Source organism: Rhipicephalus microplus, chromosome X, assembly GCF_043290135.1.
Source record: "Rhipicephalus microplus isolate Deutch F79 chromosome X, USDA_Rmic, whole genome shotgun sequence".
NCBI classification, from domain to species: Eukaryota; Metazoa; Arthropoda; class Arachnida; order Ixodida; family Ixodidae; genus Rhipicephalus; species Rhipicephalus microplus.
Genome location: NC_134710.1, coordinates 200,750,665 through 200,770,782, shown reverse-complemented (window position 1 = coordinate 200,770,782; position 20,118 = coordinate 200,750,665). Strand labels below are relative to the sequence as shown.

The 20,118-nt window shown below is 42.9% G+C and overlaps 1 protein-coding gene across 1 annotated transcript in view; it reads right to left on the bottom strand.

Annotated features, from left to right (window-relative positions):
• The window catches only part of LOC119187662 (L-xylulose reductase), a 55,710-nt gene extending 37,156 nt beyond the window's left edge, over positions 1-18,554 (bottom strand). The window contains exons 1-3 of the mRNA XM_037435745.2: positions 18,361-18,554; positions 15,374-15,471; positions 2,403-2,557 (exon numbers count right to left, since the gene is read on the bottom strand). Coding sequence (XP_037291642.1) covers positions 2,403-2,557; positions 15,374-15,471; positions 18,361-18,412 — 305 coding nt within the window. The 5' untranslated portion in view covers positions 18,413-18,554. The remainder of the gene's footprint in view (positions 1-2,402; positions 2,558-15,373; positions 15,472-18,360) is intronic.
• Positions 18,555-20,118: the final 1,564 nt, after the last annotated feature.

Here is a 20,118-nt window from a genome sequence, read left to right as displayed (position 1 = left end):
CGCAATGTCAACTCGTACTGCGGCAAAGCTCAGAAAACATTGGAACGGACCACTGTGTCGGGACAAAGTATATACCTCTAAAAAACTCGTTTCTTACATGCGAAGCATTCCTTTGCGCACTGCAGTCACTTTGACCAAATCTATCTATCTATCTATCTATCTATCTATCTATCTATCTATCTATCTATCTATCTATCTATCTATCTATCTATCTATCTATCTATCTATCTATCTATCTATCTATCTATCTATCTATCTATCTATCTATCTATCTATCTATCTATCTATCTATCTATCTATCTATCTATCTATCTATCTATCTATCTATCTATCTATCTATCTATCTATCTATCTATCTATCTATCTATCTAGCTGCCTGCGTCTAACTAGCTGTGTCCATCTAGCTGCCTTCGGGTAAGAGGGTTTGACGATTATGACTGTCTGGTTATTACACGAATAATCTAAAAAAATGGCAGCATATCTACGGAGTGGGGAGAGTGGGGCGAAGCATTCGTCCGTCCATGCGTCCGTCTGTGTGACCGTCCATGCGTCTGTTCGTGCGCCCGTCCTTGCGTTCGTTCATGCATCCGCCCCTGCGTCCGTTCATGCGTCCATCCATGCATCTGTCTGTGTGTCCGTTCGTCCATCTATTCAACACTCCAAGTCCCACCATCTCGCATCTTTTTATCATATATTCCCCGTATAAAAGCACCGCCATTCAGTGGACATTCCAAGGACTAAACTAGAGGTGGCACACGCACACTTTCTTACGGCTGGCGCTTCGGGTCTACTTCCCACCTTCAACCACCTTGAGTTCATGGTATAAACTAGTTCACTGTATTCATGGCACTGCGGCCGAATGCTCGCTAAACCTTTCTAGAACCAAGGAGGTTACGCCCAGCGAGTATAACGTAGCAACCTTTTCCTGTCAGATAGTGCTCAATGTACATGCCAGTGGCTGCTAATGTGAAATGAGAGACAGGAGGATTCAGCTTTTATTTCTTACGGCTTGCGCTTCGTATCTGCTTCCCCTTTTAACCACCTCGAATTCATTCATGGTATATACTAGTTCATTGTATTCATGGCCCGGCGGCTCAACGCTCGCTAAACCTTTCTAAAACTAAGGAGGTTACACCCAGCGAGTATAATGTAGCAACCCTTTCTTGTCCGATAGTGCTCAATGTACATGCCAATGGCTGCTAATGGGGATCGCAGCGTGCGCGTTGACTAAAAGCCGAATGCTCCTGTCTCTCATTCCCCATTAGCAGTCATTGGCATGTACATTGAGCACTATTTTTTATTGTTAAACAACCCACAGAAGAAATCTCTCACCGGCACCACCTTGGAGGTCAAATGTTATACCGATTTCGGGTATGTGCCACTGGTGGTTACGTACTACGAGGGATGCCCAAGCCACGCCATAAAGAGCTTCGCCCCTAAAATCCTGGCACGTGCGATGTTAAACCCTTTCCTCTAACACGCGTGGCACATACCCGTGCACCACAGGTCACGGTATGCGGGTATGCGCCACAGACGGCTGACGTATTATATCTACCGAGGTACGGTGAGAACACACAATGGTAATTTAATGCGAGGGCATTCAAGAAAAATTTACATCACGAGCATTGACCCGACGATTTCAAAGACTAAATATCAGTGTCTCAGCAGTAATCAAAACCAATCATTCTGCGTAGCACTCAAGTTTTCTACCACAGAGCCAGGCCTGGTCTCAAAACTGTTTTGGAGAACGACCCGATGCAGGCGTAATGTTGGTAAAACGTCGTTTGGCTGCAGTGATGGCTATCTAATTTTACCAGCATTACATACGTACTTTTATGATACAGGCATCACGTCGAGTTAACATGCGTTGTATATTTAAAAGCCATCTACTGACGTTTGTTTAAGTGACACTATGAAGGCTCCTCGCAAGGAAAAGCGGTATATTTAGGTTTACTTCATCTGGTGTTGGTAATACCCTTGTTGCTGCTCTTGGGATCGTTACAGAACTGTGTTAAACATCTGGCTATATAAAACATATGCGAATGTTCAAGCATGTCTATGGGCATAACAATTGTATGCATGTTCAGCGTCATTTCGTAACGTTTCACTTTACAAAAAAATGACACCACAATCACCTTCTCTTCAAATGCTTCACAAGACATCGATTACCAAGGTACGTGGAATCTGACGAATTCTTTTTCGAGGATGGGTTACACAGAACCCCCTAAATGGCTTCGCAGATCCGCATTCGAGAACCACTGCCATAGTGGGCGGGAAGTGCTAACATCAGGGAGGTGCATGAAGACAACAGCTATAGAAACGTCGAGAAGCAAGACCTATTGAGAGTTAACAAAATTCTCTTTTCACGTAGAATTCACGTGTGGTTGCAATATAAAACTTACTTGTCAATACTATCTGGCTCAATTTCCCCAAATGCTTCTAGTTTAGTGATGCCAGCGTTGTTCACTAGCAAGTCGACGTCACCAATGTCGGCCAAAGCACGCTGTGTAGCATCCCAGTCGGACAAGTCTACGGCCACTGGAATAACGTTGCTCACCTAAGAAGAAAGACACATGCGTGTGAACTGTCATAGTGCTCGCATTTCAAACTTTCGGAAAGACACTCTTCGTGTTCACAACTCACAGCGGAGAAGACACCTCCATACAGGAGAAAGAATGCAACGACTGCGAGAAACGCGCAGGCTCAGGTATGAGGCGTGTAATATTTGTATATTCTCTTAGTTATTTTGTGATGATTCAACGACGAATGCTGACCTACCCAAGGAAGCCTCCTAGGTCACTAATCCATAAAAACTAGGAAAGAATATTTGTTTGATATGCCTCAAAAGGCCCCTTTTCCGAGAGCTCAACATCAGGGGATGGGCAAACAAGTTACGGTTGGACGTACTTATTCCTGGGCTACTTGGTAGATAAAATAGAGGAGGAATATAAAGTACCTAAACACCACCAGACGAAACAAAGATCATAAGTAAAGAGCGTATTTTTCTTTGCTTCGTTTTTCTTATGGTAGTGCATAGTCGTCTTAACGTTTGCTCGAAGATAATATTATTTAAACAAAGATTCGATACCTGTGCTGAAGTTATAAACGTCGGAAGGATGACTGACATTACTGAGAAGACCATCTCAGTCCCAGGGCTCACAAAAAAACTGTTTCTCTTGCCATTATAGCTTTAGGTTTAACTTGGTGCTTTCTGTAAGTGATCTCTTTTATTTGAACGCGCGTGTGAAGGTTAAACTAAAAATATATCAAATTGAATTACTTAAGTACGTGGCCTGTGGTTGATTACATTTTAAAATGTTATAGCCGACAGAAATGAGAAAGTTTTTTCATGCAAAGTATTTCTTAAAAACCCCAGAGCACATTACTATCTATCTATCTATCTATCTATCTATCTATCTATCTATCTATCTATCTATCTATCTATCTATCTATCTATCTATCTATCTATCTATCTATCTATCTATCTATCTATCTATCTATCTATCTATCTATCTATCTATCTATCTATCTATCTATCTATCTATCTATCTATCTATCTATCTATCTATCTATCTATCTATCTATCTATCTATCTATCTATCTATCTATCTATCTATCTATCTATCTATCTATCTATCTATCTATCTATCTATCTATCTATCTATCTATCTATCTATCTATCTATCTATCTATCTATCTATCTATCTATCCGTTTGGGCGCCTATGTGTGGGTTCTCTCCCCTACTACTTAACTTGGTGAACTTCCAAACTTTCGTACGAGACATGTGTGTACTATGAAGATTATCATGACGTGTCTGTGGCGTAAGTCATGATCCCCTTTCTTTGGGTCACGTGTGGCTACGCCCGCATACCACAGCCCACGGGGTGCAGGTACGGGGCACAGGTAAAAGTGAAGAACTGCTAAAATGGATACTGAGAGCTTTATCAGAAAATATTGAAGTTTGTAGTGGTTTTAAGCGCCAGAACTGCAACATAATTATGTGACAGGCCATTGGCGAGGGGGTATTGCTCAACAAATGTGACCCCTTGGCGTTTTTTCTAAAACGTGGGACAAAACTCAATCAATCGTATGTTTTGCAGATTTCGTCCCCATCTAAATGCAGCCGCCTGGGCCGAGAATCGAGTCCGTTCCCTTTAGCTTCGCAGAGTGGCACCTTTCACGCTAAGCTATCATGACGGGTAAAATTATAATATATTGCGCTTGTGTTTAAAAAGAGAAACAAACATCGCTTGGATTGGTTCAATAAATGTGTTCAATAGCTTTCGAAGAGGCACATATATATGCACCAGATGTTGCTAACGTATATATATATATATATATATATATATATATATATATATATATATATATATATATATATATATATATATATATATATATATATATATATATATATATATATATATATATATATATATATATATATATATATATATATATATATATATATCTATATAATAATAATGAGATATAACAGACAGTAATGCCAAGGAATGTACAGGGGAAGTTATTAACATTAATGGAATGTAAATAAGAAGAAAGAAAAGTGGATGAAAAAATTACCAACTGTAAGCAGGAATCGAACCTACGACCTTCGAATTACGCGTTCGATGCGTAATTCGAAGGTCGTAGGTTCGATTCCTGCTTACAGTTGGTAATTTTTTCATCCACTTTTCTTTCTTCTTATTTACATTCCATTAATGTTAATAACTTCCCCTGTACATTCCTTGGCATTACTGTCTGTTATATCTCATTATTATTGTGTTAAAAACACGGAAAAACGAGCCCTTAGGTATACACTTCTTTCCATTATATATATATATATATATATATATATATATATATATATATATATATATATATATATATATATATATATATATATATAACCACGGTGCGCATTGTAATGCACTTCGAGATTTCGTTTGCCCAAACTAGTGGAAACGCTTAAAAATTAATATTATCGGGGTGTTTTTTGCCCCAAAATAGTTTATGCCATTTATATACATGCCCATATATGCATATAGACCTGTTTGTGGATCTGTTTTTTTTTCTTGCAGTTGCCTGCTGTTGTCTGCAGCACTCGAGGTGCCAGGAGCCTAGTGAGGCGTGTATAAATACGCCATTAGCTCCGGCACTATAAGAACTCATGTCTCATGTATTGTCAGAAATGTGAAATAAACTTCAAGCTTCAAACTTCAAAAACCATGGTATGATTATTTCTGAAAAAAGCCAACACTTTGAATAGTCCTTATTTTTGATTTGTGTTGTATGCCGCGTTGCAGGATGTACGCAGACAGATTCTGTTTCTTGCTGGTGCAAGCAGATTTTGTTGCCAGATTTCGAAAACCTTCCTTGTAATTTATCGACTGCCCGACCACAGCAGGTCGTATTTTTCGAAAGACGGTGCAGCAGTAAAAACAGTTGGACTGATTGGCGGATATAACGAGAATTGTAGTATCGTTATTTGTTCTCAGGATTGTTTCCGAAGCTCATAGGAGAATCTTGTATTACACTGGGTAATTTTAAACGCCACTATAATATCATAGTAATATTTTGCATAACTGAATTTGTAATACAGTTGTTCTTTTGAGCCTCAGCGAAATCAAGTATGAAGTTCTGTACATTACACCAAAGTTCAAACATGACTGATTACAAACTACACGTACATGCGTTTTTCGTAATGATTTCTAACTGCATTCATGAAAAGGTTTCTTGTTTGACTTCTTCAATAACGACACTATTAGGTTATGTATTCTATAGTTAATTCTTTTATTTTCACCTATATCGTAACTTGTGTTCCTTTAGTTGCTTAATAAAGCTTGTTGTTGGGTTAGTTAGTCATTCATCACATACTAAGATAATTAGCGCAAACTTTGTTTCCTCAAACAGTCACACAAACTCTCATTAATCCACCTCAATTAACGCACACGACACTCACCGCTCTGAAGTCACGCTCTGCTGAGTGAGGAACGAAAGGGCCGAAATAAAAACAGGCTTGAGGTCAAAGACATAAACATAAAAAAATCAACAGATCACAAAACCAAGAGAACCATATAAGTGTTGGTAGTTTTTTATTGAGGTGCAGAAAGGATAAACTCAAGCTAGCGAAAAATGGAAAGAAAAAAAAAACGCGAACAGTTGCATTGTAACTACAAATCCCTTCCGTATTTTCTCTTCTTGACTTTACTATCTATAGCCATAGTATTGTAGTGTCTCAGAAAAACGAATGTATAAGTACGTGTGAAGTTTTTTTTAAAATTTATGATCACATTCATGTGAAATTTTGCATTAACAAAATTATATTCTGAAGGTTTGTAACGCAAGTGCTTTGGATTTTGTCGACAGATCATCGGCGTTTGTGAGGAAGATGTTTGAAGTTCAAAAACAATATTGTGACGAAAATATCTGAATCGCCCTACCAATTGTTGTTTAGAAAAGATGCTAGGAAGCAAATTGCGAGGCGGATTGTCAGCCTAATTTTCGCAGACTTAGTGGAGCAAACGTAGATTGCAGAAGAAAAGTTAAAAAGGGAAAGTTGCTGTGGACTCCATCATGAGACTTGAATCATGCATATTTTTTTCATTATGCGTGCACACATTGTCAGTGGACCTGGTAAACGGGCAAGGAAAAAAAGCTCAGGTTCGCGCTGAAAAGACGTATGCATTCCTTGCTGCAGAGTGGTATGCATATAGTTCGCGACTTGTTATCCTGTGGTTGAGAAGCAGCTGCCACACAACTACGTTACAATATTGTCACAATGCAGAAACAGCAGCAGTTGAATCCAGGGAACTCACTTTAATTGTATTAGAATACTGGTAAACTGATCAGAAGAGAACCTCGTCTTCTTCACTCGCTGCGCGTGTTCTTCGTTGTTCTCTTCGTGCTGCATATTCAATGTGGCATTTGCCCCCCTCTAGAGAGCAGCGTCCCGATGCTCTTCTACAAAAGACGGTGTAGTAGATGTATGATGTAAATCAGTCCGAAAAGTAGGGCTTCATTCGCACAACGTGCACGATGTCTGGTTTTTGCTGGCGAGTTGTCGAGGGGCTGTCAGGAACGACCACGTAGTTAACGTCGCTCAGGCGTTGTAAAACTGTGTAGGGGCCAAAATACTTCTTCAGCAATTTTTCAGACAGTCCCCGGCGGCGGATAGGACTCCATACCCAGACTTTGTCGCCGGCCCGATAGACGACATGTCGGTATCGCAGATTATAACGTTGGGCGTCATAAGTTTGCTGCTGGGTGATTCGGACGCGCGCAAGCTGCCTCGCTTCTTCTGCTCGTTGGATAAAAGATGCAGCGTCCAAATCGATGTCATTGCAGTCGTGCAGTAACATGGCGTCAAGCATCGTCGTCACTTCACGGCCATGAAGGAGACTGAACGGCGTTCTTCGTGTAGTTTCTTGCTGCGCTGTATTATAGGCGAACGTGATGTACGGTGGAATGTCGTCCCAGTTTTTGTGATCCACGTCAACGTACATACTCAACATGTCGGCAATAGTCTTGTTGAGGCGTTCTGTTAAGCCGTTGGTTTGTGGATGATAGGAAGTGGTTTTCCGATGGGCGGTTCCACTGAGCTCAAGCACTGTCTTCAGGAGCGCGGCCGTGAAAGCGGCACCTCGATCCGTTATTATGATTGTTGGAGCACCGTGCCTCAGGACGATATTTTCTACGAAGAATCGTGCGGTTTCAACGGCAGTGCCACTTGACAAAGCCTTTGTTTCGGCGTAGCGCGTAAGATAATCAGTGGCGACTATTACCCACTTGTTGCCAGCATGGGAAGTCAGATATGGTCCAAGGAGATCCATTCCAATTTGGGCAAAAGGTACCGTGGGCACTTGAATTGGTTGTAATAGTCCAGCTGGTTTTAACAGTGGCGATTTTCGTCGTTGGCAATCGAGGCACGTGCGCACGTAATGTTTCACAATAGCTGGAAGTCTTGGCCAGTAGTATTTCTGTTGGATTCTGGGCAATGTGCGTGTGTATCCGAGATGACCAGACGTTGGCTCATTGTGGCAAGCACAAAGTATCTGCTCACGAGGTGACGTCGGAACAAGTTGGTGGGTGCTTCCTCTGGGAGAAAAGTTCTTCTTATAGAGAACACCACTACGTAAGCAGAATGACGGCAGGCTCCTTGCAAATCTTCTAGGGACGGTTGTTGTCCGGCCATTCAAAAATTCAGTAAGAGGAAGCAACTCACTGTCTTCTTTCTGCTTGCACGAAATCGTAGTGGTGTCAACGACTCCTACAAACGCCATGGTGTCATCTTCTGTGTCATCGTCGCGCTTTATCGGTGACCTTGATAAGCAATCGGCGTCGGCATGCTGCCGTCCGGACTTATACACGACCGTCATATTAAACTCTTGGAGGCGTAAGCTCCACCGTGCGAGCCGACCAGACGGGTCTTTCAAGTTGGTCAGCCAGCAGAGGGAATGATGGTCACTGACTACGTGGAAGGAACGACCATAGAGGTACGGACGAAACTTCATAACCGCCCATACGACAGCAAGACACTCTTTTTCTGTTGTGGAGTAGTTGGACTCGGCGCGGGAAAGCGTCCTACTAGCATATGCGATCACACGCTCGGCTGAGTCTTGCCACTGGACGAGTACAGCGCCTAAACCCACGTTGCTGGCATCTGTATGGACCATGGTAGGAGCATCCTCATCAAAGTGAGCAAGCACAGGCGGAGTCTGCAGGCGTTGTCGGAGATCGTCAAATGCCACCTGTTGATCGTCGCCCCATGTGAACGAAACGTCTTCTCTTGTGAGTCGTGTTAACGGCGAGGCTATGTGGGAGAAATTGGCAATAAACCTTCGGTAGTATGCGCATAGGCCAAGGAAACGCCTGACTGCTTTCTTGTCTTTTGGTACCGGAAATTTTCTAATGGCCGCAATCTTATCGGGATCAGGTCGAACACCTTCATGGCTCACCACATGGCCTAAAAATTGAAGCTCCTTGAAACCGAAATGACACTTCTCAGATTTTAGTGTCAGGCCGGCAGACCTTATTGCCCTGAATACCGATAGCAGCCTGCTCAGGTGTTCCTCAAATGTTTTTGAAAAAACAATGACGTCGTCCAGATAGACCAGACATGTCTGCCACTTAAGGCCTGACAGAACGGTATCCATCAGTCTCTGAAAGGTTGCGGGGGCTGAGCACAATCCGAATGGCAAGACTTTAAATTCATAAAGCCCGTCAGGCGTTACAAAAGCCGTTTTTTCTCTATCTCGCTCGTCGACCTCAATTTGCCAATACCCACTTTTGAGGTCCATTGACGAAAAGTAGCGTGCATACCTCAGCCTGTCGAGTGAATCATCGATGCGTGGTAATGGGTACACGTCTTTCTTTGTCACACGGTTCAGCTTGCGGTAGTCGACACAAAATCGCAAGCTTCCGTCTTTATTTTAACCAGCACTACCGGCGATGCCCAAGGACTTCTTGACGGCTGGATGACGTCATCATCGACCATTTTCTTCACTTGTTCCTGGATTGCTTCACGCTCTTTCGGTGCTACGCGGTATGGGTTCTGTCGTATTGGCCTTGCCGTCTCCTCCGTTATTATCCGATGCTTCGTTAGTGGCGTTTGACTGACCCTCGAGGTCTATCAAAAACAGTCTTTGAACTGGTGAAGAAGATCTACTAGACGCTGTCTCTGTGCTGGTGACAAATCCGAGCTTACGTCAATAGGTGGTGGGGCTGACGTGGCTTGCGGCTCGTCCTTTTGTACTACACAACACTCGCGGATTTCAGTGATCTAGTCGAAGTAGGCAACTGTAGTGCCTTGTGTAATGTGTCGTCGCTCGTTGGTAAAATTCGTTAACAGAACCTCTGCTTCACCGCACACAACGTTGACGATACTTCTGGCAATTGCAACACCGCGAGAGAATAGGAGCGTCAATACTTGTTCAGCGATTCCTTCTCCAGTATTCTGCTCGCTGCACGTGACTGAAACAAGGCCGCACGATAACGGAGGTACGGTCACATAGTCAATGACTCGTAGGAATTTTCGGTGTAGCACTGCGCTTTGATCCGCTGAAAAGGTCAGTACACCGTCCGGAATATTGATGATGGCACCATATTCACGCAAGAAATCCATCCCCAAGATTGCCTGTTTGCAACACTCAGAAAGGATAACAAAGGTTGTGACGAAGGATGCATCCCCTATCTTCATTCTTGCGGTGCACTTTCCGGTAGGTGTGAGTAGCTGCCCTCCAGCTCCTCTAATCTGCGGCCCTGTCCATTCCATTCTAACCTTCCTGAGCGTGTCTGCCAGACTCTCACTCATTATTGAGAAGTCCGCGCCAGTGTCGACCAATGCCATGACGTCATGTCCGCCAATCGTAATTGCAACTTCGGCAGTAACAACCTCATCTTTCGTCGACTCATTGAAAATGTGTCTCTCTTCGCTCGGCAGTAATGGGGGGTTTTTAGCACTTCGACGATTCGCAACCTTCCCCCCTGAGGTCGCTGCTTTTAGTTTCCCCGGCGTGCACTAGGAGATCTCCTCTTGGCATGTCAGTGGTGCTCCGTCTAGAGGATGGAGAATAACGCCCTGGAGAGGGTGAGCGTGACCGAAACCCAGGAGGAACATCCCGCGGGGTCATGACACTCGTGTCGACGTCAGATGTTCCGTTGAAATGGCGCCGAGGAACCGTAGAAGGAAACCCTTGGTACCCTGCGGCGCGATACGGGCAATACCGAACGATGTGGCCTGCTTCCCCACAGTGAAAGCACAGGGGCCTATGATCAGGGGTACGCCAGATGTCAGTTTTGCGAAGTGGTGGCTGCCTCGGCATCGAAGTTTCTCTGTAGTACCAAGGCGCTGTCGGCGGATGTTGATGGTGGTACTGATGTGGTGTCGGCACGTTCGCTGGCTGTCGGCGGACTACGTCTGCATAGCTTGCCCTGGGAGTGCTCGTGTTCGGCTCAGGAAATGAGAGCGCTTGCCTGATCTCCTGGCGTACAACTTTCGTTACTGAGGCGATCGCGCAGTCATTCGGTTTGGCGACGAGTTTCTTGACCTCTTCTTGTACGATTTCTCGTATTAGTTGGCGCAAAAAACCTTCGTCGGGTGTTGTTGCTGTGGTAGAGGCTGCCACGCTGATCGGTGCACTGTGGGTTGGGCGGTCATACTGGCGATAACGCAGATGCAGTGCGCGTTCGATAGATGTCGCCTCCTTGGAGAATTCATCCACACTTGCAGGCGGGTTTCGTACGAGACCAGCGAACAGCTGCTCCTTAACGCCCCGCATGAGGTGGCTAACCTTTTTGGCTTCGGGCATATTAGGATCTGCTCGACGAAATAGCCGCGCCATGTCCTCAACAAACATCGTAACGGATTCATTTGGTTTCTGAATCCGTGACTCGAGGAGACGCTGTGCGATTTCTCGTCTTTCAGTGCTCGCGAACGTGTCGAGAAACTTCTGCCGGAACTCGTCCCAAGATGACCACACGCGATTCGTGAACCACGTTCGGGCTCCGTCTTGAAGCGGAAAATAAACGTAGCCCAATTTTTGTGTGGTGTTCCAACCGTTAACATTCGCTGTGTGCTCGAATTCCTCGAGCCAGTCATGTGCATCCTCATATGCGTTTCCGTGGAAGTCAACCGGAAGTCGAGGGTTCAAAACAGTCACCTGTGTCGTGCTTGGGCTGGACATGTTGGGGCCAGTGCTTCCAGGCGCCGTCATGCTTTCTGGCACAGTCACGCTTTCCGGCAATGGACCAAACTCCGGGCGGAGGCCTAACAGGCGCCGGCTGCTGCGGTGAACGGGGGTGTCGATGCGTGGAAGTCTTTCTTGACCAGATGCGGGGCTGTTGTCAGGCGTCCCGAACATGTACCCAGCACCTCCACCAGTGTCACAATGCAGAAACAGCAGCAGTCGAATCCAGGGAACTCACTTTAATTGTATTAGAATACTGGTAAACTGATCAGAAGAGAACCTCGTCTTCTTCACTCGCTGCGCCTGTTCTTCGTTGTTCTCTTCGTGCTGCATATTCAATGTGGCAATATGTCTGCGCCTCAATGCATGGTTTCGGTGACACAGAAACATGCACGTCCTTCACCCTCTAGCCACTATAGTGGTGTGTTGAAGGCAGCGGCCAATTTGTGGCGGTATGAGTATTACCGTCATGCGTCCATTGACAAGGCTTCAAAACAGTGTAACAGAGAGAAAACTTGACGACAGGAATCGTACTTATCGTTGGCGTCAACTCGCTGATGGGCGATCAAATGAAACAAACCATTAAATAATTAGAGAGAGCTTCAAACGCTAAATGTCCTCTCACAAATAAAATACAGCCCCACAATGGCGCAACCGCTGATGATCTTCGTGAAGCTGTTGGTGAGGACGAAACGAATCATTAGTAGCTTTCATGGTAAGCTGTATGCTTTTATTATCCACATAGGGCTTGGTAGCAACGTTATCACGTTAATAAGACTTAGTTTAAATGAGTGGCAATTTTCATGGCTGGGTGCAGTTTTCAATTACGTTCGTTATCTCTTTCTACACTGCTCAGCTTATGCTGGCTTGTTGTAATTCATTTGTCTTATTTGAAATCATTTGACAGTGTGCCAAAAGTCTCTTAAAAGCTGCTGCAAGAAAGAGAGAGGGAGAAAGAGAGAGAGATGAACTTCATACAGCGTGCAGAATTTTCTCATTAAAATAAAATATTCAAACAAAGAAATTTTAGAAGGTAAGTGGCGAAAATGCGAAATGGAAGTATCTATCGCAGAAAAGAACAAAGTAAGCACTAAGTAAATCATTAAGTGCAAATAAACAATGTGGAAGGAAGTAAAAAAATCAGACACCACAAGCGCTAACTTGCAACTTTTCTTTCTTGGTCCCGCGTCATTTCATCATCATCATCATCAGCCTGACTACGCCCACTGCAGGACAAATGTCTCTCCCATGTTCCGCCAGTACAGTCGGTCCTGTGCTTGCTGCTGCTATTTTATACCCGCAAACTTTCTAAACTCATCTGCCCAACTAACCTTCCGTCTCCCCTTCCGCTGCTTGTCATGTCTTGGAATCTAGTTTGTGATGCTTAATGACTAGTGCTTATCTAGCCTTCGCGCTACGTGCTCTACCCCATGAGCATTTCTCCTTCTTAAATTCGACCATCATGCCCTCAACAGCCCTTTGTTCGCTGATACACTCTTCTCTCTTCTTGTCCCTTAGGGTTCGCCGCCTCGTCCCCAGCTTAAGTGGAACCCTCATTCTGATCTTTCAGGTTTCTGCTCCGTAGTAAGTACCGGTAAAATGCAGCTGTTATATACGTTGCTCTTGAGGAATAGTGACAATCTACCATTCATGATCTCAGAATGCTTGCCGAATGTGCTCAACCTCAATTTTATTCTTCTAGTTACTTCCATCTCAAGGTTCGGCTCCATGGTCAGCACCTGTATCAAGTAGACGTACTCCTATACAACCTCAAGTACAGAGCTACCAACCTCAAAGCGCTGTCCTCTTCCTAGATTTGAACATTAGTTTCGTTTTCTGCAGATTAATTTTAAGGGCTACCTTTGTGCTCCACTTGTCTAATTCCGCATCGTTTATTTGCGCTCAGCGGCTTACCTAATAATGAAATACCAATAAGCCTATCTAGCTGTATTAGACAAACGACGCACTAATTCGACTTCAAGAATAGAAAGAAAACATGGTTATCAGGCACAGACGAAGTTCATCACCAATCGATCGTAGGAGAGAGTTTGCATAGAGACAACAAATATAAAACAAGAACAGCAAAGGAAAAAAAATAAAACAAAAGTATGGCGACTTGCTGTTGTGAAGAAGAGGGCGATAAAGGTATAAACTACACGTTTATTCAGGTAATATACAGGGTGCCCCCGTCATTTTTAGCCAGAAACTAAAAATATGCCGACACACGCAATTACTAAGCGACGAAATGCATGTTGCTGACCATTGCCTGAAGTTAGCCGGACTATCTTTGTATTCTAAAGTATTGTTTGATTACATCTGCTTTAAGTAACTAACTTGTCCAAAATAAAGACGAATTAAAAATTGCAATGAAAAAGTTGTAGATTGGTTTGGAAAACCTTCGTTTAGACAGTTTCGAACTTTATATCTGTCAATTATTAGTGCTTTTCTGCTAACTACAAATGTCCACCAAATACAAAAAATACCACGTGGTAAACCTGCTCGTGCGCCAGTGCCCACGATGATTCTAGTGCTTCCTAACGTTCCGCGTACAAACGACCTTAGCATTTGCCCGATTGTGCTGTCTCAATAGGGCCGCGACGATAGCGGTGGCTTTGCGATATACACGTTTTTATATCGGCCACAAAAGCCATAACCGCAGTGACTGCTTATAGCTGTCATGAACCGGTGTGAGGGAAGCGTATCGTTCGTACGCAGAACATCAGGAAGCACCAGAATCCGCGCCAGTAGGTTTCTCACGTGGTATTTTTTCTATTTCACGGGCATTTGTACTTAGTCGAAAAACATTAATATTTAAAAGACGTAAAGTTTGAAACTGTCTAATCAGGTGTTTTCAAAATGATCTGGAACTTTCTAATTGAAATTTTTCATCCATATTCAGTCCTTCAAAAGGTAGGTAATTAAACAGATCTAATAAATAATATTTTTGAACACAGAAAATAGCCTCACTAAGTCTAGGCAACGGTCAATAACATGCATTTGGTCGCGTTGTAATTGGGTGTTTCGGCATATTTTCAAAATCTGGCAAAAGATAGCTGGGCCAATTTGTATATATGCAATGAAAGATCGAAAGAAAGAATAAAAGTAGGGCGTAATAAATGTTGAAATATTTAGAGCGTAACAATTTTTGAGAATTTATGAATATACTCTGAGTAGAAATGATTGATGGTAAATATTTTATTCAGTCATTGTTTCGTTATGGATAAATCAGGAAAAATAGTTCAGTGGCAAGTTTTTCATTTTGAAAAGGTGAACAGTGAGTGGAAACAAGTTTACCAATGGTTCGAGTACTTGACTGAGGAAGATATCTATCCCTTCTCTCATAATCATATGGTGGTTTTGGGACGTTAAACCCCACAAATCAATCATCAATCATGAGGCACATATCTAGTAGAGCTTGTAGAGCAACGAAAAGCAAGATATTTTGCGGTGATGTGATAAGTCGCAAGACCGAGTACGCAGGGTGAAAGGTTCAGTAAAATGAGGTGAAGTACACGCTTCTGAAGTAATTTGATTTACTGAGTGAGGTGCTTTCTGCAAAGGATTACAAATGAGGTTGGCGCAAACTGGACTGTCGGGCCCTGTCATGTGAAAAGTTATAGTTTATGTATGTTTAAGGGTGCCGCAAGGATCATGTATAATATTCCGTTAAAAGAAGTGAACCTACTTGCTTCTGTAGTTCAGTCAGTTTTTCTGCGTCGAGGTCTACAGCAATCACAGTAGCCCCAAACTTCGCCAAGTCAGTTGCGATCCGTGCCCCCATCCCTACAAGGGATATCAGTAAAGAAAGTTCATTGTGAAGCAAAGTACCATAGTCATCATATCGTTATCATCTAAGCTGAACAACAACAGACAGTCAAATTAAAACTTTCGGCATAGCTTTGCCATTAGTACTGGTGGTAGATATCTCTCGAATGTTCTATTTTAAAAAAAACATAACAGTATTTATATGCCACGTACCTGTAATTCTCACCTCGACCGTTAAGGCCCCGCATGCAATATGTGCCATGTTTTGCTTTGCCAGGCTAACCATGACACATACTTGTGTGTTAGCTAAGGCAAATGTCAAATAGACTTTATGACAAAGAAGCATTTGTAATGGTACAACGAAGCAGCCGCTAAGTATTTTTCTTACGTAATGGCATATTTACCGAATAGTCAGAAACTGAGAGTGCATGGTACTAAGAAATTCACTAATTGACAAAGCTAGAAATGGCAATGTAAGCATTAGTTCTTTGCTACAATTCATTGGCGTTTGCTCTAACGTATATGTCGAATCATGGGTCAGCAAACTCACTCTTGAGGAGACTTACTCGGACTCTGACCGAGCCGTGAGTGCAAGTCTAACCGAGACCAAGTAAGCAATATTTTGGCGAATTTGAGTTCGAGGGAGTCCGGAGGAAGAAAATTTTCGTGAGTGTGCGTTCGGGAAAAGAAAATTTGGTGAGTCTGAGTCCGACTGAGGCCAAAGCACGAAATGTGTTCACTGAGTGAGGCTGAGTGAATTCCACTTTTTGGCCGAATTGTGGTCCTATTTGCTAATCTTGAGCATTACTTCCTTCGCTGAATTCACATGTATACTGACGTATACTCACACTTAATCTGAAGCAGTATAGATCGCCCACCGTATGTATTTATTGAATTACGCAGGGGAATGCCTTGCTTACCCCCCCCCCCCCCCCCCCCCTTGAGGCTACACTTCTGGGTAAGTTCGTCATAAATATGTCTCACGTTATGATCTTTTTTAAGAGAAATGTTCTACTGGTTTGCAAACACTCATAACTCGTATTAGAAGGTATATTATATAAGAATTTATCAAGAATATAAAAATTGCGTGAAATATGCTGTTAAAAAGCAGTGATATCAATGTCAAAAAAGCTCTTTCTTGGCGAACGGATTCACTGGCACTCACACAGACTCGGATCGAGTGGTGACTTAGTCTGAGTTAGTCCGGGCGAGTAATATTTTGGTGCGTTTGAGTCCCAGTGAGTGCTGGGAAAGAAAACGTTCGTGAAGGTGAATGCGAGCGATTCCTGCCTCCCCCCCCCCCCCCCCAAAAAATTTTTTTTTGTTGAGTCTGAGTCCAAATTAGCGCAAAATATATTTCATGAGGGTGTCTGAGTGAGCTTGACAGTTCTTTGCCGAACTGTGCTGGGGAGAAAATGGACCAAAAACGCACGTGTTTGGTGAATTAGGTTCTTATAACATGTTGACAGTCCGCGTGCTATTGTGTCGTCATGCTCCGCAACACTCAAGTTTCAACGTACGAACGTAAGTATATATATATATATATATATATATATATATATATATATATATATATATATATATATATATATATATATATATATATATATACGTGAAGCGTGTGTCTTTCCAGTTCACAACCATGTACTGTGTTAAATGAAATAAGGGAAAGAAGTGTCCTGCTCACGGCTGGTTATTTTTTCATCCACTTTTCTTTCTTCTTATTTACATTTTATTGGTTCTAATAATTTCCCCTGTGCATTCCTTGGCATGAATGTCTGTTAGATCTCACTAATATTGTGTCTAAACACGGAAAAACGCGCCCTTAGGTATACACTTCTTTCTCTTATTTCATTTAACGAGGGTCTCGTACTGGCGGACTTGGTGTCATTAGGTTGTATACGAGGGACTATTAACCAGCTGCCCGCTCGTAATAAGTTCACGTGCTACGTGACGCCAAACATGCGCATAAAAGAGTGGTTCACACTCGTCGCTTGGCTTATAGATGGCGCTGACTGTCACTCCTACTTCTAAATTCACATATAAACCCAAAAAAGTGGGTGGCGGGAAGGCCGCTGTTGTAGCTCAGTGGTTAGAGCATTGAACGCGTTAATCGAAGGTCGTAGGTTCGATTCCTGCTCATGGCTGGTTATTTTTTCATCCACTTTTCTTTCTTCTTATTTACATTCTATTGGTTCTAATAACTTCCCCTGTACATTCCTTGATTTACTGTCTGTTAGATCTCATTAATATTGTGTCAAAACACGGAAAAACGAGCCCTTAGGTGTACACTTCTTTCCCTTAATATATATATATATATATATATATATATATATAAATATATATATATATATTTATGAACCCTAATACCTCCAATAACATTGCAGCGGTTAAATCTGGAAATTCAAGTCCTCGCTTTATGACCAGCACTGCGCTAAATTAGAGCGCTCCATTACAGTTAAAATACGTGTAAACACAGGCGCTGCCAATAAAGCTTTCATACTTCCGCATGTTGAGGACGTAAGCGTCCCTCAGGATAAAGGTGGTGATTAAAGACGTCGATATATAGGAAGAAACTCATTCAAATCATGTACTGACTTCCTGTATTGATCTAAAACGACCGCAGGGCAATGTGCCCTCGTTTCCTGTTATATATGTATATTTCCGCGTGGCACTCGCGCCCTATAACTGCCAGAGCCCCCATGTTAGCTCTCATTTCTTTGTCTGCTATTCACGCGAAGTAAGGAAAAAGGTGAATCTTGTATTTCCTTGCTTTATGAAGCAAAGTGCAGTATTTTCGAATCAGGCAAGCAAGACAAATTCAGAAACCAAGTCAAAAATGTATATATATATATATATACTACCGAGCATTTCTTCGCGTGGGAGGAGTATACAGAAGACACCTACCTTGCGCAGCACCAGTGACCACCGCTCGTTTGCCCGAAAAAAATGCCTCCATGGCGCTTTCGCTGCTTCTATTACAAACGTTTTATTTTGAGCCCGATGAAATCGTGGTGCTCGCAAGGACGCCAGAGAAGAGAACTGCTCTGAGCCTGCTGCAGGCAACGCAATGCGCTTTTTGTTATCCGAGGTCGAACGATTGCTGCGGTACACGTGCCTATACACAAAGCGCGACGGCAGGAGCTATCTTCGGCGCTTGTTTTCGAAAGCGTATGCGGACAGCCAGTTGCTGGAAAATGGCAAGGTGCGGAAGTGGAGCAGCCGAGTGGAGATAAAAACATCGTCTCACGCAAAGCTCAGCGACAGTGCTGGGTTCACGCTTGCCGGATAGTGTTCCTGGCGGAGGTGAAGGGCAAACAGCAAGACTTTGGAAATAGCAAAAACAAACTATGGGCGCCCGACTCCTGATGCACACATGTTTCTTCAGCATGTAGTACCTACACGTGCATTCTTGCGTGTTTTATTTCATAAAACTTATCCATACATACCATACTAACTCAGTAAATTTTCTTGATGTTTATGAGAAATGAATGTTGCAGCCCTAGATGTTTCTCGAGCTTCTGACTTGCGCTGAATTCAGCACGGAGCACTTGGCTAGAAGAACAACGTTCAGGATTGAAAAGCATTTACTTATATTATGATGTAAAAGTTCCGTTTTATTACCATAAAGCCCTACGTGCATATTCCACACGACATCTGAAGACGACTATCACTTTTTACTCTATGACCGGGCGAATCAGCAGCATTAAAACACACACACACACACACACACACACACACACACACACACACACACACACACACACACACACACACACACACACACATATATATATATATATATATATATATATATATATATTAGATGCAGAAATATTTGAAATAAATTATCTAAAGCGCCGAGTTACATATATGTTACCTGTTATTGCCTATCATGAGGAGAACGCCCACTGTTTTCGCTAAAATAAAGCTTGCCTGACGGCATCGTGCTTGATGTGTAACCAGTTTTGTGCTCTGGCAGTGAATCATCTAATAGGCTAACATAAGTGAATTTCCATTGTTTATGAAAAGTGCCGAACACACACATGTACTCTGTAAACGCACGCATACATATCCGCACACAAGTACATAGAAAAGCAGGTATTCGAGTACTTGGTGCACTCTCAGTTGGACGTTGTTTTACTGCAGAGGATATTTAAATATTGGTTTTAAAAATTCAAGGACACGAATCTGTAAAGTTTGTTCGGCAAAAACCTATTAGCATTCACAATGCTATATCTCGCCTTATTTGGCTTTCTGGTTTTTTAGTTTTTACCCTTTTTTTACGCTCTCTCACTAATTGCAGAGCTAGTGCATGGGGGAGAGGCTACAGCTGGCAACGCTCAAAGACACGGCTGGAAAGACCATCACCACGAGTATAAGCCATTATATGGACCTTACGACAATTTTGCGAATGCCTTATTTATCACTGGAACGCGTGTTGTAATAATCGACGAGCCGAATGAAGCAATAATGATGGTGATTAGTGCATGAAAAGTGAAGTTATGAGACCTCGAAGTTCATAACTCGTGCATGGATGACGAGAAAGGTTCACTTTATCATTTTCGACTCCTGCTGACATCAAAGGCTCTTTCCAATGACCGTACGTGTCAAAAGACATATCGGAAATCTCACCTGACGGTGGCCTTCATACAGTACCTCGCT